Raw genomic sequence first — 22,509 nt, 5'->3', positions numbered from 1 at the left:
ACATGTATTTATTTGAGGAACTTGCAAGAGATTCTGGTTTTCCAAGAAAATTATCCTAGGACAGTTAGTTAACTGTAAATAACTCTGCCCTTTAAATGTTAAAAAAGATCCTCTGATAGGTCAGTGGGTAAATTCATTGCCAAGTGTGGAACTAAATGCTAAGGACTCTGAAGGTCCCAATTTCAATTCTAAATCCTTGCTGAGTTTTCTAATCTCAAATGGATTAGCAAGGTGGCTTCTGATGGCTCTTCAATAAAATTTGTTGGAAAATGTGCATCTTTGAATATCAGGCTAGAAAACAACTTGTCTGCAATACTTATCTACTGTGCTTGCACAACGTATCAGTTCACACATTTAGAATGGCCTCTTGAGCAGGATATTGGAAGCTGACGAGTGTCTATTGAACCATTTTCACCCAACTTGGCAAGTCCCAGAGGCTGGACCCGTAATTTACTAACTGCAGTAAAAGCTTTTAACTTTCAGTGTGGCCGGAGCTTGAGACCAGCATCTTCATCAAAGCATGAATACAGGAACAGCTCAAATAAAACACAGCAGGTCTGGCAGCATCTGTGGACTTGAAATGTTAACTCTGTTTCTCTCTCCACAGATGCTCCCAGAGCTGCTGAGTTTTTCCAGCATTTTCGGTTTTTATTTCAGATTTCCAGCAACCACAGTATTTTTCTTTTATCTTACAGGAATATCTCAACATTCTCATCCAATACCTCCCATACCTGTAATTTGATTTTCAATTTCCCCTTGCATCTGGAGCGAGTCCACATATATGCTGCTGTTTGCGATGAACCTTGCACAGGCGATACCCCTGTAGGGCTGACAAAAGCCATCTTCTTCAAACATAACTCTGAAGAGTGAAATGAAAGGCAATAATAAGTTTCATTTTGAAGTGTTTGTTTAAATCATGATGGTCACTAGAGGGCACTATTATAAACATCTTTACCAATTTCAAACCCAGTTCTCTCGTTGCAATGTTCAAAAATCATCCAAGAACATCTTGAAAAAATTAAGTTATTTAAAAAAAAACAAAGACCTTCAGTGAACTTCTAATTTTAGCTCTTTTAGCTGACAGAAAAAAACAAAATTCTGAAGTGCTCCACGCTCACAGTATTATTGATCATCTATTTCTTATTATTTATTCTTTCCACCTCCCTTGATGTCAATAGTTCTAAGGTATAGGCTGCACAAGCACTGGCATCCTTCATACAAGTGACGATTCTTCAAGAGCGTATCCAGACAGTGAGAGTAAACAGGCTATTCACAGCCAAGCCCAATCCTATCCAAAGCATGTGCACTGGGATCATTCCAAGGCATAAGCACATAATCTAAACTGAAATGCTCCTTTTCAATGGTGTCATCTTTTAGACGAGTTGTTAAACTGAGGTCCTGTTTTGGTCAATATTAAAGGACTAATGGCTGGGAATCTCTCAGTATCTTGGCCAACATCATCAAACACCGATTAACTGGCCATTCATAGCACTATGGCTTGAGTGATCTTGCTTTGGTTGCAGTGTTTGTTGAAACAATAATAATAAGTGGATTAGAAAGTAACATGTGTGAACCAATTTTGGTTCAACCATTTGGGGAGGGTTTAAACTAACTCAGCAGGGGTGTGGGAACCAGGAGAGAATATTAGAAAGTAATACCAGGGTGCACAGAATGTTGGGAGAGGCAGATAACACTAAAATAGAGAATAGTAAGTTAATAGATAGAGTCGGAGTAAGGGAGCAAGTAATGAAGTCTAAATCAGGGTTACACAGCACGTATGTGAGTGCACAGAGTATAGTTAATAACATTGGGCAGTTACAGGCACAGGTTGCCTTTGGGATTATGATGTCATGGTGATAATGGAGACCTGGCTTAAGGAACGGAAGATCTGGGTGCTAAATATTCCTGGTCACAGTGTTCAGAAAAGATAGAAAAGGGAAAAAAGGAGGTGGGGTGGCATTTTTGGTTAAGGAAAGTATTGCAATACTGGAGAAAGAGGATGTGCCAGAGGATTCAAGGGCAGGATCAATTTGGCTAGAGCTAAGGAATAAGAAGGGTGCAATTACATTGCTCAATGTAATATATAGGCTAATGGGAAGGATATAGAGGAACAAATCCGCAAGGAAATTCCAGAGAGGTGTAAACATCATAGAGTAGTTATAATGGGGGACTTTAGTTACCCGTATTTAGACTGGGATAGTGGTAGTGTAAGGGGCAGTGAGGGACAAGCGTTACTAGATTGTGTTCAGGAGAATTTCCTACAGCAGTATGTGTCCAGTCCAACAAGAAAGGAGGCATTGCTAAGACCTAGTTCTTGGGAATGAGGTGAGCCAAGTAGATCAAGTGACAGTGGGGGAACATTTAGGAGATGGTGAACTTTGTATCATAAGGTTTAAAATGACAGTAGAAAATGACATTGGTTAATCCAGAGTCAGAATAATCAACTGGTGGAGAGCGGACTTCAATGGGGCAAGGACAGAGCAGGGTTGAAAGACTGGAACCAAAGGTTGGTAGGAAAAACAGTAGTTGAACAATGGGCTACCTTCAAAGAGGAGATGGTTTGGACACAGTCAAGGTATGTTCCCTCAAAAGGGAAAGGTAGGACAAACAAATCCAGGGCCCTTGGGATGACAAAGGAGAGAAATTAAGTTAAAGAAGAAAAAGCGTGCTTACGACAGGTGTCAAGTAGAAAATACAATTGAGAACCAAGCTGAATACAGAAGGTTCAGAAGGGATGTGAAAAAGCAAATACGAGAAGCAAAGAGGGATTATGAAAATAGACTGTCAGCTAACATAAAAGGAAATCCTAAAGTATTCTATAAGCACATCAGTAGTAAAAGGGTGGGAAGAGGAGGAGCAGGGCCGATTAGGGACCAAAAAGTAGATCTACACATAGAGGCAAGAGGCATGGCTGAGGTGTTAAATGAATACTTTGCATCTGTCTTTACCTGAATTCGGGGGAGGTGCTGGAGGACTGGAGAATTGTAAACACTATGCCCTTATTCAAAAAAGGTTGTAAAGATCTGTCCTGCAATTACAGACCAGTCAGTTTAACTTTGGTGGCGGGGAAACTCCGAGAAACAATTATTCGGGATAGAATTAATAGTCATATGGAAAAACATGGATTGATTCGGAAGAGTCAGCATGGATTTGTTAAAGGAAAACTTGCTGAAGTTCTTTGAAGAAGTAGCAGAGATGATTGATGAGGGCAAGTTCGTTGATGTGGTGTATATGGACTTCCAAAAGTTGTTCGATACAGTGCCATATGACCACACAAGAGACTTGAGGAAAGTTATAGGTCCTATGGAATAAAAGGCACAATAGCAACATGGATACAAAATTGGCTGAGGGATAGGAAACAGAGAGTAATGCGTAATGGGTATTTTTCGGGCTGGAAGAAGGTTTGTAGTGGAGTTCCCCAGGGGTCGGTATTGGGATCCTTGCTTTTCCTGATATATATAAATGATCTAGATCTTGGGGTGCAGAGCACAATTTCAAAGTTTGCAGATGACACAAAACGTGGGAGAATGGTAAACTGTGAGGAGGACGGTGTAGAACTTCAAAAGGACATTGACACATTGGTGGAGTGGGCAGATAGGTGGCAGGTGAAGTTCAGTGCGGAGCAGTGTGTGGTGATACACTTTGGTATAAAGAACAGGGAGCATACTATTCTAAAGGGTGTGCAGGAGCAGAAAGACCTGGGTGTATAAGTACATAAGACAATAAAGGTGACTAAAGCATATAGTATTCTAGGGGCAAGAGCAGGCAGGTTATGATGATCTTATATAATACATTGGTTAAATCTCTGGAGTATTGTGTACAGTCTGGGTGCCACACTATAGGAAGGATGTGAACGCATTGGAGAGAGTGCAGAAGAGGTTTACGAGAATGGTTCCAGGGATGAGACACTTCAGTTATGATGAAAGATAGGAGAAGTTGGGACTGTTTTCGTTGGAGAGGAGAAGTCTAAGAGGAGACTTGATAGAAGTTTTCAAAATCATGAGGGGTCTCATGGACAGAGTAGATAGGGAGAACCAGTGGGCACAGTTTTAAAGTTTTGCAAAAGAAGCAAATGTGAGGTGAGAAAAAACTTTTTCACGCAGTGAGTAACTAGGGTTTGGAATGCACTGCCTGGAAGTATGGTAGAGGAAGGTTCAATTGAGGCATTCAAGAGGGCATTAGATGATTATTTAAATAGAAACAATGTGCAAGATTACGGGGAAAAAACAGGAGATTGGCACTAAGTTAAAATGTTCAGAGAGCCGGTGCAGACATGATGGACCGAATGGCCTCCTTCTCTACCATAAAAATTCTGTGATTTTGAGATAATTTGTAGAGACATAATAAAGCACTAAATTAGCGCAAGATATTTTTCCTTTCTTTATGGGACCATTGATAGCAATCACCAACAAATATCCTGACCCTTGCTATTCCTTCTGGGACCAATGATAGTGTCAAGTTTTTAAGATATATACATACAGATAGAAGGGTTGTTAAATGACATGATCAACTCCCAGGGAAAATAGAAAAATAACAAAGAATTTGATTGTATTTTTTTTTGAAAAAAACATTATATATGTCAGTGTTCAGTCCCCAGTGGCTTAATGGATGAATAGATAATGTTGGGACATTTGCACCAGGAGTAGCCTGCAATATGCACATGTTGTATTTCTATCACTTGCTCGGTGAGATCAGCTAACTTAGTGCAGATCAAAGTTCAAGACCTCCATGGCCTATATGGTTAAGTGCTTCATCCTTTACCAACTGGGATTGGAAAAGTACAGTATAACTTCAGATTACATACTAAAGGCAAAACTGTTCCACCTAATTCTGTTGCGCAGTCTATTAAATTACTCTGTTATTCCTATGCTGTGAATTTGGTTGGAAGACATGTTCCCATCATTGTGTCAGTGCCACTTGGACTGGCGTCTAGGAGTTTGTCTACTCTAGATGCACCGCATTGAAGCGTATAAAAATCTGACAGGGCTGGGCAGACTGGATGCAGGGATGATGTTTCCTCTGGCTGGGGAGTCTAGAACAAGAGGTTACAGTCTCAGGATACAGGGTAGGCCATTTAGGACTAGGATGAGGAGAAACTTCTTCACTCAGAGGGTGGGGAAACTGTGGAATTCTCTACCACAGAGGGCTGTGGAGGCCAAGTCACTGAATATATTTAGGAAGGAAATAGTTAGATTTCTAAACTCTAAAGGCGTCAAGGAATATGGGGAGAGAATGGGAATATGGCGTTGAGATTGAGGATCAGCCATGATCATATTGAATGGCGGAGCAGGCTCGAAGGGCTGAATGACCTACTCCTGCTCCTAGTTTCTATGTTTCTAAGCGAGGGCAAGGTGGCATAAGAATGATTAGATTTCTCTAATGTTCCCTCCCTCCTTGTGAGAAAGTATCTTGAGCAGAATTTAGTACCTTTCCCTGTGGTGAGTTTGTTGGCAGATGGGAACCCCGTGGCCTTCCCGCCTCCACTCTGATTCAGTTTGTGGTAGAAATAGCCATGGACGGCTTTCCTGCCCCACCGCCAATTGAGTGGGAAATTAATGGCTATTTTAGGGCCTTATCCTGCCGCTGCTTGTATTAATCCAGCAGCCAGCTGGGGGGCTCACATGTGGGCAGCATGACAAGCAAACTAATGTGGGGTTGCGTGCATGCTCCCTGTGGGGGGTGGGGTGCTCCTCGTTGCTCAGGGCCTGATCGAGGCACTGGCATTGGGAATGGAGAGGTCCACTGAGAGCCACCCCTTCTGCCCTTTGCTGCTGACCCCACCTCAACTCCCCCTCCTCATGGCCCCCATCTGACAAATTTCTTCCACCGTCACTCACTTATGGTCTGGGATCCAGCAATGATCCAAGGACTCGGGAGTGTCATACCTGCAGCAACCACCGCCTTCCTGGTGGTGCTGCCAGCCTCTGATTGGCTGGCAACTCTCATTGGGAAGGACTTCTGCCTCCCGGGGTCCTTGATCCAAGGGAAGACCCACTGCTGTCCTGTTAAGTGCCTGAATGGCACTTAATATGGCAGGTCTTCCCTACAAGAGGAGTCTTGCAAGCTGGAAAGCTGGCAGGCAAGCTCTCCTGTCAATCCCATTAAATGCCGCCCCCTTGTCTCTGTTCAATAACTCTTCTCAGTGATGTAGCTACGATGAAGGATTTGAAACTGATGGATTATGGGCCTTAACGCTCCTGGCACTTAGGGAGTATTTAATGGAGATGATGGAGGCCTGTCCCGCTGGCTAGGAAGTACCGAGAGCCATGTGTCACCACTTTTAGGGGAGGTCCGCTGAATTAAGTGCCATTCAGGCACTTAACTGCACAGTAGCAGGCCTATCTCAGGATCAAGTACCAGAGGGTGGAAGTCCTGCCCACTGACAGCTGTCAGCCAACCAGAGGCCGGCAGTTCTATTGAACAGAAGCCCCAGTGGGGAGGCAATGACTGTTGCAAGTACCAAACCCACCCAACGCCTAGTATTGTCACTGGATCCCAAGCCACAGGTGAGTGATGGAGGGAGAGTGGTCGGCAGCAAAAGGGCAGGTGGGTGCTCTTATCAGTACCCCCTTCCTGATGCTGGATCCCTCAGGCACTGAGTGCCTTTGAACAAGGGACCCCCCGACCCCCGTCCCAGGAGCCCGCAAGCAACCCTGCATGGGTTTGCTTGTCATGCTCCCTGTACGGTGAGCCCCCTGCCCACTGTGAGCTCCCTGCCCACTGATTGGCTAATAATAGTAGCAGCAGGATGAGGCCCTTAAGTGGTCATTAATTGTTCACTTATTTGATGGGTTGGCCATCCATGGCCCTTACCGCATGGGGTGGAGGTGGGAAGGTGGTGGGGTCCCCACCCATCCCCCTCCCACCTGATACAAAGCCCCTACACCACCAAACTGTCCATGGTGGAGGTCATTAACTGTCTCCCTAAATGGATATGGAGAAATCATAGTGGCTGCATGTCAAATTAAATTAATTCTAATAAGAGCATTAGTTGCTCATTCATTGTCCCTCAGCCCTACCTACAATGGCTGATGCTATACCAATTTTCAATATGGCAACTCCAAAACCCTAAAAAATCCACCAACAGATCATGCAGTCCCTGAAGTCTTCTTTTTTGTGTGGTTTTTGTCTTCCGCACTGAATCCATTCTAAGTATAATAAATATAATTTCCTGCAATGTTGGCAGTGTTTCCAATGGATAGCTGACACTGCTGTTCAAAAAGGGATGGTTCCCAACATAGAAAAGCTTGAAAACCACCACTGTATATAAAATGTAGTTAGTAATTGTACCTCCCTAGATTGACTTATACTTGGCGTCAACATCTAACCTAGCTGCTTCAGCCATGCAATTCACATTGCTACAGACTGGAGAAATTTTAGAAGTGACTTTCATGAACTATATATGTATGCAATATCCTTATAATAACCTACAAATCTTGGAAAAGCATACAGCAAAATTCTAATAACTCAAATAATTCAAAGATAACTGAAAGTACCACACAGAAAAATCTCTGCCAGAAAAGGTTGTACTTTAGAGAGGAACTGACTCACGTTCAACCAACATGGAATGAACTATCACTCCTAAATCCAATATTGCAAATCACATCTTCCTGAAATGGGATCACAATGCACTGCCCACAAAGTGTAATTGAGGAAAGGATATTTCATTTGAAATAAATGTGATTACACTGGAAGGCTCTAGCTCTGGAAGGCTGCAAGGCCCCACGACATTGCTGCAGGAGTTCCTGAGATAATGCCCTAGGTCTAACCATCCTCAGCTGTTTATTCATTGATCTTACCCCAATCATAAGGTCAGAAGTGGCGATGTTCACTGATGATTGCACAATGTTCACCACCATTTGCAACTTCTCAGACACTAAAGCAGTCTGTGCTCGCATGCAGAAAGACCTGAACGACAGTCAGGCTTTGGGCTGATAAGTGGCAAGTAACTTTCACATCACACAAGTGCCAGACAATGACCATCTCCAAAAGGACAGAATGTAACTTTGACATTCCTTGACATTCAATGCCATTAACATTGCTGAATTTTCCACTAACATCTGGGGGTTAACACTGATTGGAAAATTACCTGGACCGGCCACATAAATACTGTTGTTACAAGGGCAAGTCAGAGGCTGGGAATTCCACAGTGAGTAACTAATTCCTGATTCCCGAAGCCTTTCCACCATTTACAAGGCACAAGTCAGAAATGTGATGAAATATGCTGCACTTCCCTAGATGAATGCAGCTCCAACAACACACAAGTCGTTGAACCCCATCCAGGACAAAGCAGCCCGCTTAATTGGCATTTCATCCACCATCTTAAAAATTCATCCACTGCACAGTGTGTCCCATCCACAAAATGCACTGCAACAACTCACTGAGACTCCTTCCAAACTCGTGACCTACACCACCTAGAAGGACAAGGACAGCATACGCATGGAAATATCATCACCTAAAAGTTCCCCTCCAAGTCACACACCATCTTGACTTGGAACTATATTACCATTCCTTCACAATCGCTGGGTCAAAATCCAAGAATCCCTCCCCAACAGTGCTTTGGGTATACCTACACAACATGTCCGGTTCAAGAATGTGGCTCATCACCACCCTTCTCTAGGTCAATTAAGGATGGGTAATACATTTGGGCCTCACCAGCGATGCCCACATCCCAGGAATGAAAAGAAAAGGGACACCTACAATAAGGTAAGTTAAGTTCATATACATCTATTTTGAGAAACTGGGAGGAGCAGGAATTCACCTCCCAGCTGCACAAAATTACTGAAGGCTGCTGCTGGCCTGGGCTTGTTATTCCCACTCCCAGGATTGACCTGCGCCCCAATTTTCCAAGTCTCTATCTAGTATACTGCATCAGGACATGGTTAACATTGGCAGCTTGCTGGTTTTATGGAAATTAGACCTGAGGCCTGATTTCCAGTGAAGCTCAGGCCAACATCTTTGGGTGGTCATTCCAGATGTGATGCCAATTTTGCATTGCTTTTTTCTCCTATACAAGCATCTATCTCCACCTCCCATACCAACCACCTGCTTCAAACAATTATAGTTCCCGAGCATGTACTGTCAGACTGTCTGAGCTGTATGAGTCCTAGACACAGCAGGTGGGTTAATGGTCATTTTACTTTGGAAAAGTAGTGTGATAGATTTTTAGTTTTCTGAGAAGGACTGGGCAGAATCCAGTTATGATCCCTGATATTTCTCAATGTTTCCTTTCTTTCAGCGGTTCATTTTCTTTTTGTGACTTTTTAAAAATTCTTTCATGGAATGTGAGCTTTGCTGGCTGGGCCAGCATTCATTGCCAATCCCTTATTGCCCTTGAGAAGGTGGTGGTGAGCTGTCTTCTTGAACTGCTACAGTCCATGTGGTGTAGGTACACCCATACTGCTGTTAGGAAAGGAGTTCCAGGATTTTGACCCAGTGACAGTGAAGGAACGGCAATATATTTCTAAGTCAGAGCGGTGTGTGACTTAGAGGGGAACTTGCAGGTGGCTGTGTTCCTATATGCCCCTTCTGTCCTTGTCCTTCTCGGCCATGGAGGTTGTGGGTTTCGAAGGAACCTTGGTGAGTTGTTGCAGTCATCTCATTCCCATGACTACAGCTCCTTGAAACCACACTCAGTCAAATGCTGTTTTGATGTCAAAGGCAGTCATTCTCACTTCACCTTGACAGTGACTTTTAAGATTAAGACTTTTAAGATGATTTGATGGTTTCTGGGGGGGGCAGGGTTTTTCAGTCGGCGTGCGGGGGCAGGCCCAACACGCTGATGTGTAAAATGACGTGCGATGACATCGGGCATGCGTCCTGACATCATTGCGCTGTCTTATGATGTTGCCTTCGGCAGGTGTGTGCTGGAGTTGGTTGCGTGGCTGGCGATGTGTAAACGGCCTATTAAGGCCATAATTGTTAACGCTGCCTGTCCAACCTTAAGGTTGGCAGGCAGGCGAAAAGGCCAAGTGGCCTTCACATTTTTAAGAAACCTCATCCACGAGCGGGATGAGGGTTCCTAAAGTTTTTATTAATTAAAAAATAAAAAAAATTTCTAAAACATAAAAACATGTCCCGTCTCATGTGACACAGTCACATGAGGGGACATGTTTAAATAAATTTTTAATTCATTTAATCATTAATTACAATAGCGATTCAATCTCAGGTGTCTCAGGGAGATCGAAGCACTCTTTCACGTGCATGCCGACTCTCTCTCCTCCCGTCCGCACAGCTTGCGTCTTATGCTGGCCAAGCCTTAATTGGCCTGCCCACGTAAAATGGCGGTGTGGAGGTGATCACGGGCAACGATTGGCTCCATGACCGCCCCCACCCACTCCTGATAAGCCCGCCCGCCGCCTTAAAAATTCAGGCCCGGGAGTTGCAGTTACAATTAGATTTATTTTGTATTTATTCTGAAAAAATACATGTGGCTTATAAGAACGTTTTATTTTCCTCAAATCAACCTTGTGTGATGCAGATTAGTAGCCTGTTTATGAATGAGTTATAACATCCAGACAACGATCCTTTGTTAGATTTAATAAAGATTTTCAAATTTAATAGGGGATTTTGATATAGAAAAAAGGGAGAAACTGTTTCCACCGACAGGAGAACTGATAACCATAGAAAACGGATTTAAGTTAATTAGCAAACTTGCAAGGGGGAAATGAGGAGAATTTTTTTATGCAGCCAGTTATAATGACTTAAAATGCTTGTCTGAAAGCAGTGGAAGCAGATTCAATAGTAACTTTCAAAAGAGAAAATACTCACAAACTTGAAAAGGAGGATTCTTTCAAAGTGCCAGAACAGATAGGATGGGCTGAATGGCCTCCTTTTGTGGTGTAAATCTATGATTAGTTACAATCCTTATTAGAACAATCAACACCCACAGGGAAATGCAAAAATTGATACCAATCAGGGTATAATAGATAGCTAACTCCAAATGAGAGGTTTCTAGTCAGGTCTTCAGGAGTGACCAAAATTGATGTCCTCATATAAGATAAAAGCAAAAAACTGTGGATGCTGCAAATCTGAAACAAAAACAAAAATACCTGGAAAAACTCAGCAGGTCTGACAGCATCTGCAGAGAGGAACTGGTCCCACAAACAACATATTTGTGCGGTTCTGCTTTTTTAAAAAAAGGGATTAAAGTCCATAGTGATTTGCATTTCTTTTTTGACAGACTCAAAAGAGCAATAAAGGCTAAAAATTATGGTTGGTGAGAACTGAGTTCAAAAGTTTAACACTTTTTTATGGCATTGCTGGGTCCAATATTTTAATGGAGACATTAATGTATTTATTATTGTCTCTGTTAAATGGACAAAGGAAAGTTGTAAAAACACAAGTGCTCATTCCACTATTATCACAAGTGTGAATTCTAATATAATCTTTTCAAGATCGAAAATATTTTAAATGCACAGAAGAAAACTAAATGAAAATTTGTAAGCAACTCTTTTGGTTTCAATGATACTATACTCATCATTTCTAAAATTACTAAAACATAAAAAGCTCTTATTGTAAATAGTTGCATCAGCTTTCTGTAATCTAGATAATCCCCCCTTATTGCTTCAGGGCTGCCACAGGGGATAGGTGTGATAATGAGCCAGTCTTGTCCAATGGATGTAAAATACCTCGCCGGTTGGGATGACTATTGCTGTGTGCTGTAAAATTTTTCACTTTACAAATTGACATGACATATATGATGTCAGATTTGACACAGGATCCCAGAAAGCTGTATTAATGTTTCTGCAACTATATTTAAATATTTAAGATATCAGGATGACACCCATGATAAGGTAATTTAAATATAGATGAGTGTCAGGGTAAATTTGGATTAAAATCCTGCGAATGAAGTGGTTAAGCAGTGATTTGATTGATATCTTCAAAGTAATGAAAGAAATTGATAAAATAGTTAAGGGGGGGTTGGGGAATGAAAATTGGACTTTGCAGGGAAGGTGGGAGGGGTGAATCAGACATCACAATGGAGCAGTTGGACATACAGGAGGGAAAAAAAACAGCAATTTGCAGATGTCTGATTGTGTGCAGGTAAACTTGCTGAGCCTGGAGGAAACATTCCTGCTCCTCATGACCCACAGCAGTGCCATAAAGACGCTTATCTCATGGGTCCAATCCTTCTTGCCTCCTTTTACCTCCCAGTAAGCCTAAGGTCCATTTAAACTAAAAATTCTGTTAAAATGGAGGCATGTAACCCCTTAAAAGATTTCAATGACCAACCCACCTCGTCAGATCAGGTTGGTCACCCAACCCTACTAGACCAAAAGTGGGCGGATTAGAGCTGAGACTGGAGCTGGGAAATTTTTTTAAATTACCTTTCCACCTGGCACTAACCCAATCCTATCCTTGGGATGTTAAAATATTAAGGAATATGAAGAGAGTGTGAAAAATTGCGATTTTAATAAGTTGCCATGTCTAACAAAATGGCAGAGCAGTCTCAATAGGCCAATTACGCTGTCATTCCTATGGCTAACCCACCCAGCAGAAATTATTTATGGCCTGAAAGGCAGAATTATAATAAACTGCATTATGTCAGAAAATGCACCAAAGTATTAAAGTTCCAGAGAAAATAATTCTCAGGTCTTTAATACTCACATTATCTTTCAATAATTTCTAAATCCACCTCTACTGTTTCTCAAGCACCATACGTATCAAAAACTGATGGAAAACTCCCCACATTTACATACCTCACATAACTACCCAGAGCTCTACCTGAAAGTAACCATGGCAACATCAGCAAGGACACAGTGAGGTGACTTTTCCTTCAGTTTATTGAAAGGCAGATCTAGTTTATGGGCTGGATTTTACGGTTGCGCACCAACAGCAGGTCCTGCACCCAGGAGCTGGCGGCGTTCTGACTTCCAGCTTTACCATGCGAACGCACGCTATAAAATGTGCTAATTGCTGCCAATTAGTGGCAAGGGTGGGTGACAGACTGTTGTCCTGCCCAATGCAGTCCAAACGTCGGGAATTAGACCTGAAACTCTTTGCCATGACCCGGAACCTAGTCAGGTCGAATCTTTAAAGAGACCCTGGTCAGCGGGCAGTGTAAGGTGAGCCCTAAAGGAATCCTGAAGGGAAAGGAAGTGTGGGTCAGAGGGCATCATATTCCTTTGCACTGTATGAAGGTAAGTTCGTGTTAATGATTGCTTATGTCCGTCTGCAGCCTCACAAAGAACTTTAATTGTATATTTCAGCAAGCCTACTGAGGATTTGTACATTTATGTTATCTTTCCATTCATAGATGTCTGCCTCATTGGAGCAAGGGGAGAGCAGCTCCAGAAGGAGCAAAACTGCCCCAAGTTCACAGAGATGGCACTCGGTGCGCTCCTCCTTGCAGTAGAGGCTTGAGCTGATCACCTCATCCCGAGACGGGGGCAAGAGGAGGGACCACAGGCAGTCACGAGCTGCGTGGGAGGAGGTGGCCGAGCATGTCTCGACTGCAAACTTGGTCAGGCAGAGCTGGAGTCAGTGCCAGGAGAGATCCAATGGCCTCGTGAAGTTGGCAAGGGCAAGCTTGACATCAGCATGGACAAGAGGTTTCCAGTGTGGGGCACACTTAAAAAGCAAATCCAGCGGGTGTACCATGTGCCCAGCTCATCCACAGTTGCATGTTTGCATCAGCCGCAGCTCCCTTTAATCATGCCGTGGATCATTCCAACCAGGCAGCCCAAAAACTGTGCAAGCAGCAAGGCTGGAACAAAAAGCGGACAATGCTGGTAGAAGTCAACAGGTCTGACATCATGTGTGGAGCCATTTGCAGTGATGATCGATTCCTCTGAGCTCTGAAGAGAGTCGTCTTTACTGGAAAGTTTCAGTTGGCCTCTATCTCTCCACAGATGATGCCAAACCTGATGACATCTACCAGCATTCCCTGTATGTAAATCTCTTCTTCTATTTTGGATGGTGGTTGGGTGGAATAATGACATTCACCTGACTGAGAACAGTCTTTAGCCAGCCATGCGCTCATCTGACAATGTTGCTGAGACATTTGAGTGCTTGAGAGTGTTAACGCCAATTCTATGTCTAATGTTTTCAGGAGAAGTGAGCTAAGAACACCAGCAAGCGCTCCCACACCAGTGGCGGAATCACAAGGCTCAAGATCCTCAACGCATTTGGGGTACAAGTGCTGTCCCTCGTAGACATGCAGGGGTCAAGGCTTATAGGCATTGACGTGATTGGAGGGCAACCTAGTTCTGGTGAGATGACTGAGACATCATACTGGATGATAGGATGAAATGATCACTGTAATTTGAAGGTGTATTGGCGAAATGCAGGGTGTTTGGTGCTGGGGTTGCACACCTGTGACTGTTGGCAAGCGTCATCAGAGGATTCAAGTCTTCGTTCATGGGATCATAGTTTCTATGGAGTTAACTAATGCATTTTTGGTTGGGTGAAGGTGTATCTGAGTTAAGATTTAGATGTGACACTTAGTAATGTGATAACTGATGATCCCACGAATTAAATCCGTTCCTTACAGGAGAAGCTTCTTCAGTGTAGCCTCCATTGGAGAATATTGAAGAACCTCCACCCTCCACTGAGGATCAACCCTCAAAGGGTGCACCATCACACCCTCTCTCAGCACCCAGCACCATTGCAGATACTGACACTTTGGCAGGGATCAGCATGTCAGACGGGGGTAATATATACACTGGTGAGGGCACTTCACAGTCGCAAGTGCTGCTCCCAGAGATTGAGGAGGAGCAGTCCTTGGGCAGTCACAGGAAAGAGTCTGAATCTAAGTCCAATGATGAGTCTCTGGAGTTGTCTGTAAGGCGGCAGATGCTGGATGTGCAGTGCGAGGTCCATGAACATATGGCTAGTATACCAGAGGGGTTGTATGCTCCGGCCTGGACTGTGGAGGTGTGGAGGTGTCCATCCAGGCCACATGCACTGTGATCACAAACTCTTCAGAGTGCCAAGCCTCCATCATGGACAGACTGGTGACTGTCCTGGAGAGGCAAACCGGGCACATTGCAGATGCAATTGTCAGGATGCACTCTGACCTGCACACCATCACCCTGGTTCTGAGCTCAGGGGCTCAGGTCCGCCCAGACAGGGGAACTGGGAGCTTAGTCGCCCACCAAGCTCATGGAACTTCACCGGTTGGCAGGGATCACCAATTGGTCCTAGTGGCAGGGGATGCACAGTTGCAACCTCCATCTGTGAGTTCCTCTCCTGGCACCTGTGAGGGGGGCAGCATCTCCTCCGTCCAGCAGCCATTGACACAGACCTCGACCAGTGACTGAACACTTACATGCATCTGTACAAGAATCATCTTGAGGCCTAGGCCATGCAGAGGATGCCTGCCAAAGTCATCCAGGGCAAATGATGAGGCAGATCAGACACCTCTCTCCAGTGCAACTGCAAGCAAAGAGGGAGCAATGCGTCAGAGCACACGTATATGTTTCTGTCATTATTCGCATACTCACAATGAGGGGCACAGGCATGAGATCTCTCATCATCAATATTTTTTGTTTATCGTTCATATTAAATTGTAAAGTTATATTTCCTCATCTGTGTGTTCTTTTTCATAGCTGGGAGATGCGTGACTTGTCTCGGTGGGTGAAGGTAGGATTTCCAAATTTGAAGGAGGGCTGAAGAAAATGTTATTGGAGAAGTGTGGATTGTGAGGGCCTCAGGAGTTTCTCATTGTAATTGCGAGATGTGGGAGGATCTTTCTTCTCACTTGTTTTGTTGGTGTTCTGCAGGGTTCTACACAAACTGCTGCTATATTAAGGATTCCCTAGTCTTGCAGCCATCTGTCTGCTATGGGCCAGACACATGCACCGCAGTATTGCTCTGTTCCTATGTTGCATCCCCTCCTTTGTCCTCTGATGACTACTCCCGTTCTGGCCTCTCATCATCCTCCAAAGTGTTTCCTCTTTAAATAGCTATATTGTGGAAGACACAGCAGACCACAACCATCAGGAAGACCTGTGAGCTGGGGTACTGCAAAGCATCTCCTGACCTGTCAAGGCATTTGATATGCACTTTCAGAAGGCCAATGGTCTGCTCTACAATGGCCCTGGTGCTGCGTGACAGTCATTAAATTGTCCCTCTCCCTCAGTTCTGGGGGGGGTGGAGTCTCACAGGTGTCATGAACCATCTCTTCAAAGGATAACCTTTGTCTCCTAGAAGCCAACCCTCCAATGCATTGGGCCTGGTGAAAAGAGCTGATAATTGCAAATTCCTAAGGATGTACGCATCATGGCTGCTGCCTGGAAACTTGGCGCACATCTGCATTACACACAAGCTGAACATTAATTGAGTGGAAACTCTTACTATTGATGGATGCACAGGGTTGCCCCGCAGGAGCCTTGATGGCTACATGGGTGCAATCAATGGTTCCCTGCACCCTGCTGCAAAGCCTCGGGCCCTCTCCTTCTGGCTTTGGGCATCAATGGTGAAAGCTATGTAATTTTCAGCCCTCCAGTGAAGACTTTGATGCAGTGGTGTGCAGCTGGCTGGGTTATCCCTGCAAAGTCCCCAGATACTGCTTGAAAGAACTCAGTAGCAAAAAAAGGTGAGCGCCTCTGCCACCTTCAGGGTGACTGGCATCGGGTGGCCCCCAAAGCAGTTTGATGCAATCTCTCCAGAAAGCAACTCACAAAGGGATGTGACAGTTGCCCGAGAGAACCTCAGCCGCCTTCAGCACTGAGTTTCTATCATCTCGAGGTAGTTGTTGCACTGCCTGTACATCCTCGGAGCTGCATAATGTCTTCATTGTTTTTCAAATGCTGCTCTTCTTTAATAACTTCTAGTTCTGATGAAGACTCCATACCTGTAACGACTGCTTTGTTTTCTACACACAATCAGCTAGGCCAGGGTTTCGCCCTCGTCGGGCAGGCTCGGCGGGGGCAGACGGGGAGTGGTTGGGAAGCCGACTGCTGCCCGCAATGAGGGCCGGACCGCGATTTCACAATGGCAGGCCAATTAAGGCCCGCCCAGCGGGAGACGTGTGCTTCAGTGCTCAGCACTGCCTGTGTTTCGGTGGGGAGGGGGCGGGGTTTGGAGGAGGGCGAGAGCTCAAGTTGGTGCATGCGCGGGGGTGCTCACTGGAAAAGCCTCCTGAGTTACAGAGCTGCCTCAGGGAGATGAAGAGTTTTAGAAAATTAAAAAGAAAGATTTTTGAAATGTTAAAAAACATGCCCCCTCATGTGACTCTGTCATGTGACTGGACCTCCACACAAGGTCTGTGCCTGATTGCAGCAGTACTAATTGGACTGTGAACTGATGTGGGACTTCCCAAAAGGAAGGAAAGGGAAACTGGAGGGACAGAATCAGCACTAGGCCACATTTGCATTGGATGGCTGACAGAGGCCTGGGGCACAATGGTCTGCCTATTATTTGGACCAGAATTCAAAAAGAAGAATGGGAGGAAACTACAGCATTTAAGAGAAAAAAACTCTCAAAAATAAATTACAATACTGTCAAAGTAAGCATGGTGATTGATTTTTTGCATTTATACAGGCTTCTCTTTCAGGGCACACATTCTGATATCATAAGGGTATGCATTTACAGAAATAAGAAAATATTCCATGCAACTCTCAATTATGTTTGGACTGACTGTGGAGAGTAACCAACCAGGGCTGAATGATGGAGATGCAAGCATAGATAAATACTCAGAAATTTTCCTCAACTATTTTCAGAGCATTAGGAGCAATTCATTGTGCATGGGCTGTGGAAGGATTGACTTAATGGGCTCAGTCACCTTATTTTTTTTAAATTATCTTTCTCTTCTATTTTTCCCTATTTTCTCCTGATGGCACTTAAATGCTGTGGTTGCACACCTTCAATATGTTGTCCAACTGGCTATTTATTATGTATGGGCTTCGGGAATGAATGCCAACTATTAATTCAACAATGAATGTGGTTTCACCAGTAACCCAGAAATGCACACTTTCGAGCTGGGGTCACTGGATGACAATAAGGAGCAGGAGCCCTTGCTGATTTTTTTTTCTCCTTTTCTTGGCTGAGGAGGTCCCAAGACAATTGCAACACTCTTCCATCACCTTAGATCAGCTAACCAAGCATAAACCAGATCAAAGGCACTGTCCTTCCGGGTCTGCATGACACCAATCCACAGGGAGCATCAATTTACCAGCAAAGGCCTCTGGAGCCCAGTCATTTTTTAAAGGAAAGCATAATCATATTGAGAAGTACAGATACTCAACAACCCAGATTCTTTGAGAATCAAAACAACAATATTTATATAGCACCTTTAATGTAACAAATTATCTGAAAATGCTTTTCAGTGGTATTATAAAACAAAATTAGGCACTGAGCCACATAAGGAGATATTAGGGTAGATGAACTCCCAATGTCATCCCGCATCATTTTACGTGTCAGCGAGCGGGCCCCGCCCCCTGCTTGCCAACAGCAAAATTCAGCCCTACGAATTTTGCAGTGCGCACATGCATAGTTTGTCTGAATGGAATGGATCTGTGTCTATGGGCAATCAGCTCACTGTATCCCGACTTAGCTGGTTAATAATTTTTTAGGCCTTATTCTATACTACCTTACTTTGGAGAGTGGGCGTGAACAGTCGCAACCTTTTTTTATTGCTGTATATTAAATAAATGAAGAGCATGGAAGCATTTGGACACATTCAAAATTAATTTTTGAAAACTAAATAGATCTGAAGTATTGGTCAGGATTAAGCATTGAGTGCCAGGATGACATTTTTGAAATACTTCTGGAACAAGCTGGGGATTGGAGACAGGGAAGCTGAAGTAGGCATACAGGTAAACCTTTAAAATGTATTAAAATGGTTTGGGCTCACAAATGAGCCATTATTCAATGATGGTCGAGGAACAGTGAAAGGAAAAGCCTTGCTTAATTACGAAGTAAGGATTGACTAAAAGCCAGCAATCCTGCTCCTTTCATAGATGATGTGCAATCTACACTAACCTAGGGGAAGATTAGAATCAGTAGTCCCTGATCAACATGCGTAACCCGTGTCTTTCAAAATAGAATATATTTGATTCTTTTTTTCCCAGTGATAACTTTAGCCCAGATCTAAAAGCCTACTGTTCTTGATTATAAGCTCATTAATTGGAATATACCAGAGAAGCACCAAGAATAGAGCCCTTTGATGCACAAGCTGCACAAATATATTTCAACAAAGCCTGTAGCTTGTCTATCATCAGTGGAAAGTCCTGAAAAATTTTAGTCAGCCTCCTGAGAATTAGGGTCAAAGATTTCAATTCTTTGTAAACTTTTGGTTAGCATAAGCTCCAATGAATTATATACAGTGCATTAAAAAAAGTCTTAATTATCTCTTTTAAAGCATGGCTGATTTTACATAGTTGGTCTGAAGATCTCCCTTCCTATTAACTAACAGATGATCATGCAGCTGTTAAAAATTCAAGGTTTATTTAAAAAACTACCATAAGTGTACTCTTCCCAATTTGTAGTGCAATAAATAGTTACATTTAATATTAATATTGCATAAAATGAAGAGTGTGTAACCTGAATCCCAAAGACATACATATTCTTGGTTTAACCTATTTTGCAATCTGCCAAATACAATCAGGAACTTGTCCCTTACCATAGTGCCAAGTCTGAACCCACTGCTGATTGAGCAAACAGCTACAAGCTAGAAGTCTGTATACAGTTGGCAGAATGCCCTCAATCTGTTATCCTCAATATAAACAGATTCTGAAACTCTCACTCAACAAGGCTGAAGTAGGCACAAAGCAGTGTGATTCAATGCATGCATAACATTCATTCAACTCTTGGAACAAGACAAAATGCTCTTTCCCTCTCCTCTTCACAAAGAATAAAAATATATTACATGGCGATTCTCCCTATCCTACTTCAGCTAACTTCAAAAGGTTTAAAGTTATTTATTGGACTACACAAGTACAGGACCAGCACTCATGGTAGAAAATACCACTAAGTTTGAAAAGAGTGGGCTAAAAAATTAGATAAACAGTCAAGGTTAAGTTGCGTTAACTTTTAAAAACCTGCAGATTTAGGAAGGAGGAAAGCCTGATAAAGAGTTCCATAGTTTTCACAAACTGCAAAAGAATGAGTTAAACTACGCGATGATCCAATGAATCTTAATTATAATAGTGATAAGTTTTGAATATAAAGCTTGAAAGCTACTGTTCCAGAAAATCATGACAGCAAGGAACACAGGAGTTGAAATATTCTCTCTTTCTTTATGCTGCCAGCATTCTTAGTGGAAAGTTGGCTGTATTACACTGTGTTGGCACAAAGAAAATTTTCTTCCTCTCTAGTTTGGACTCAGAACACCAGGAGTATTCTACTCATTCAGAAGATCATTCATCACACAGATATAAAGCTTAAGGGAAATGGGTATAAAGTACATAGTATGGCTTCCAGGCCTAATGCTTCAGGCTGATTTGTGAAAGGGAAAAATTTATATAATGGCTAATTCTACGTCTGTCAAAACACACCTTCTCCACAAAAGGACAAAACTTGAATCGCAGCTGGCATTTCAGTAAAATTAATTACTTGGCTGAAGCAGTGAGTTTAGAGACTGACCCCTAGTATACAGCCATCAAGAGTACAAGCTGCAGAATTACAGAAATCAGGCACTATCAGGGCTGGAGAGCAGTGAGCCAGCAAGCAGTATTCTCCTGTAAATAAAGAGTTCATTTGAAATGAAGCCTAAGGCTTATCCTTAATCATTTCATGAACCAGTACTGAATTTTTAAAATTGTGTTGCAATGATGGGATCATCATGAGGGCAGGAAGGAGGCCAATTCCACAGAATCAGCTGGAGGCAGACACACGGGCCAGAATCTTCCAGCACCCCCCACCTCACCCCGACCGTGGCGGGTTCCCCCATGGCAGGGCCGGTGAGCCACTGAAATCTCTGTTCACATCAGCAGGACCGGAAGATCCCCCTGGATGATGGGTTTGAAAATTCTGGCCACTGAGTGCATTATCAAATGAATATTTAAACATGCTGGTGGGATATTGATATTCAAATCAATAAGGTGGTCTGTGAGATTCTGATGTTTCCATTCTCAAGGAGTACAAATGCTCAACAATTTACCTAGCTCTTCAGTTTTTCTGCAGTCTCTTCCTAAGACACAGTGGGTGGAATTTTCCCTGCCCGCTGACATCAGGCGTGTTCGGTGGCATGAGCGGACAATATGGTGAGAAGGCCAGAAATCGGTTTCACGATGTCATGAAGCCAGTTTGTGATCTTCTGCTCAGCCCGTTGATGGCAGGCCACATTCCCCAACATTGGACGTCAGGAACCTCATTGTAATACATCAGCATATCATTATAGGAGCAGCCTACTGGACTCACACCCTCCTGCTGGATTGTCTGCCCACGTCGGCAGGAAAACACACTGGTGCAGAACACATCTTGACAAGTGTGACAAGTTGGGACTTACAGCCAGGGACTTGCTCACATCGCGGACATCTGAGGAGCTGGAGCCCAAAAGCAACGGGACCCTGGAGAAACATCCATGACGTGCTGGGTGGATTCTTATGGACATGGCTCTGCTGTGAAGCAGCTCACGGAAGTTGAAAAGTTACCACTGATGCTCACAATGGATGATGGTCAAGAGGGTGGGAGAGGAAGGTCTATGATTGGTTGGGAGAGGAAGAGGTGCCAGGATGGGGTAGGGGGTTGGGGGGTGGGGGGGGGTGGCGGTGGTGAGGTTTGGTGGAGGGAATGAAGGTGTTGGGGGCTAGGTTGGGGGTATAAAGGTGTCAGGGGGGTGAGATTGAGGGTGGAATATGAAGGGAGGAGGGAGTAATGGTGGAGAAGATGGCAACTGGGTTGGTAGGTGTGAGGGGGGTGGAAGGTGTAAGGGAAGGAGTTTGGAGGGAAGAAGGAGTGCAGAGAGGGGAGGGAGTAAGGGTGGAGGAAGAAGTAAGGGTGGAGGAAGGAGACAGGAAGGGGGCAGGAGGCAGAAGTAAGACTGGAGGAAGAGGTAAGGCTGGAGGAAGGAGTTGGTGAGGGGGAAGCCTAAGGGTGGTGGAAGAAATAAGGGTGTCTGAAGGAGTCAGGAAGGGGGAGGGGCTGTGAGGGGAAGTCTGGGGGGTTTGGGGTGGGAGGACTAAGGGATGAAGGGTTCCGGGAAGAGGGAGTGGTGGGGAAGGGGTCTGGAGGAGGGACAGTGTTCCAGGGGGGAAGGGGTCTGGAGGGCAGATTGTCCAGGTGAATGTGCAAGGAAGGGGTCTGATGGGTCCAAGACTGCCTCCTGGGGAGGGAACTGAGGGTGGGTGTGGTATGAAGAAATGGTGAGTATGACCGAGGACAGAGTGAGGTGGTATGGTGGGAGGGTGAGAGTTCGACAGTAGCGATAGAAGGGATGGCAAGGGTGGTTGGTGGGGACTTGGAGGTAGACACGGACCCTGGGGGTAGGAAGGAGGAGTTCGGGTAGGTTAATGTGAATGGGGGTGGGATTTGCAGGAAGGAAGGGAACGTGCATGTTCACCTGGACATCCCTGAAGGAAGAGAGTTGGGGCTGGTAGGTTACGCAGGGGAGGTGGAAGGTGA

At 44.1% G+C, this 22,509-nt stretch overlaps 1 protein-coding gene across 4 annotated transcripts in view; it reads right to left on the bottom strand.

The window, feature by feature from the left end:
* The window catches only part of ror1 (receptor tyrosine kinase-like orphan receptor 1), a 358,323-nt gene that overhangs the window by 30,411 nt on the left and 305,403 nt on the right, over nucleotides 1–22,509 (bottom strand). For 3 of the 4 annotated variants that reach the window (XM_041208398.1, XM_041208401.1, XM_041208399.1), the window contains one exon: nucleotides 732–859. In XM_041208398.1, coding sequence (XP_041064332.1) covers nucleotides 732–859 — 128 coding nt within the window. Of the gene's footprint in view, nucleotides 1–731; nucleotides 860–955; nucleotides 1,161–22,509 lie in introns of those variants that run through there. The other variant, XM_041208402.1, reaches the window with a different exon arrangement.

The sequence above is a fragment of the Carcharodon carcharias genome, chromosome 16 (assembly GCF_017639515.1).
Source record: "Carcharodon carcharias isolate sCarCar2 chromosome 16, sCarCar2.pri, whole genome shotgun sequence".
NCBI classification, from domain to species: Eukaryota; Metazoa; Chordata; class Chondrichthyes; order Lamniformes; family Lamnidae; genus Carcharodon; species Carcharodon carcharias.
This window is presented reverse-complemented; position numbering and strand designations above follow the sequence as displayed.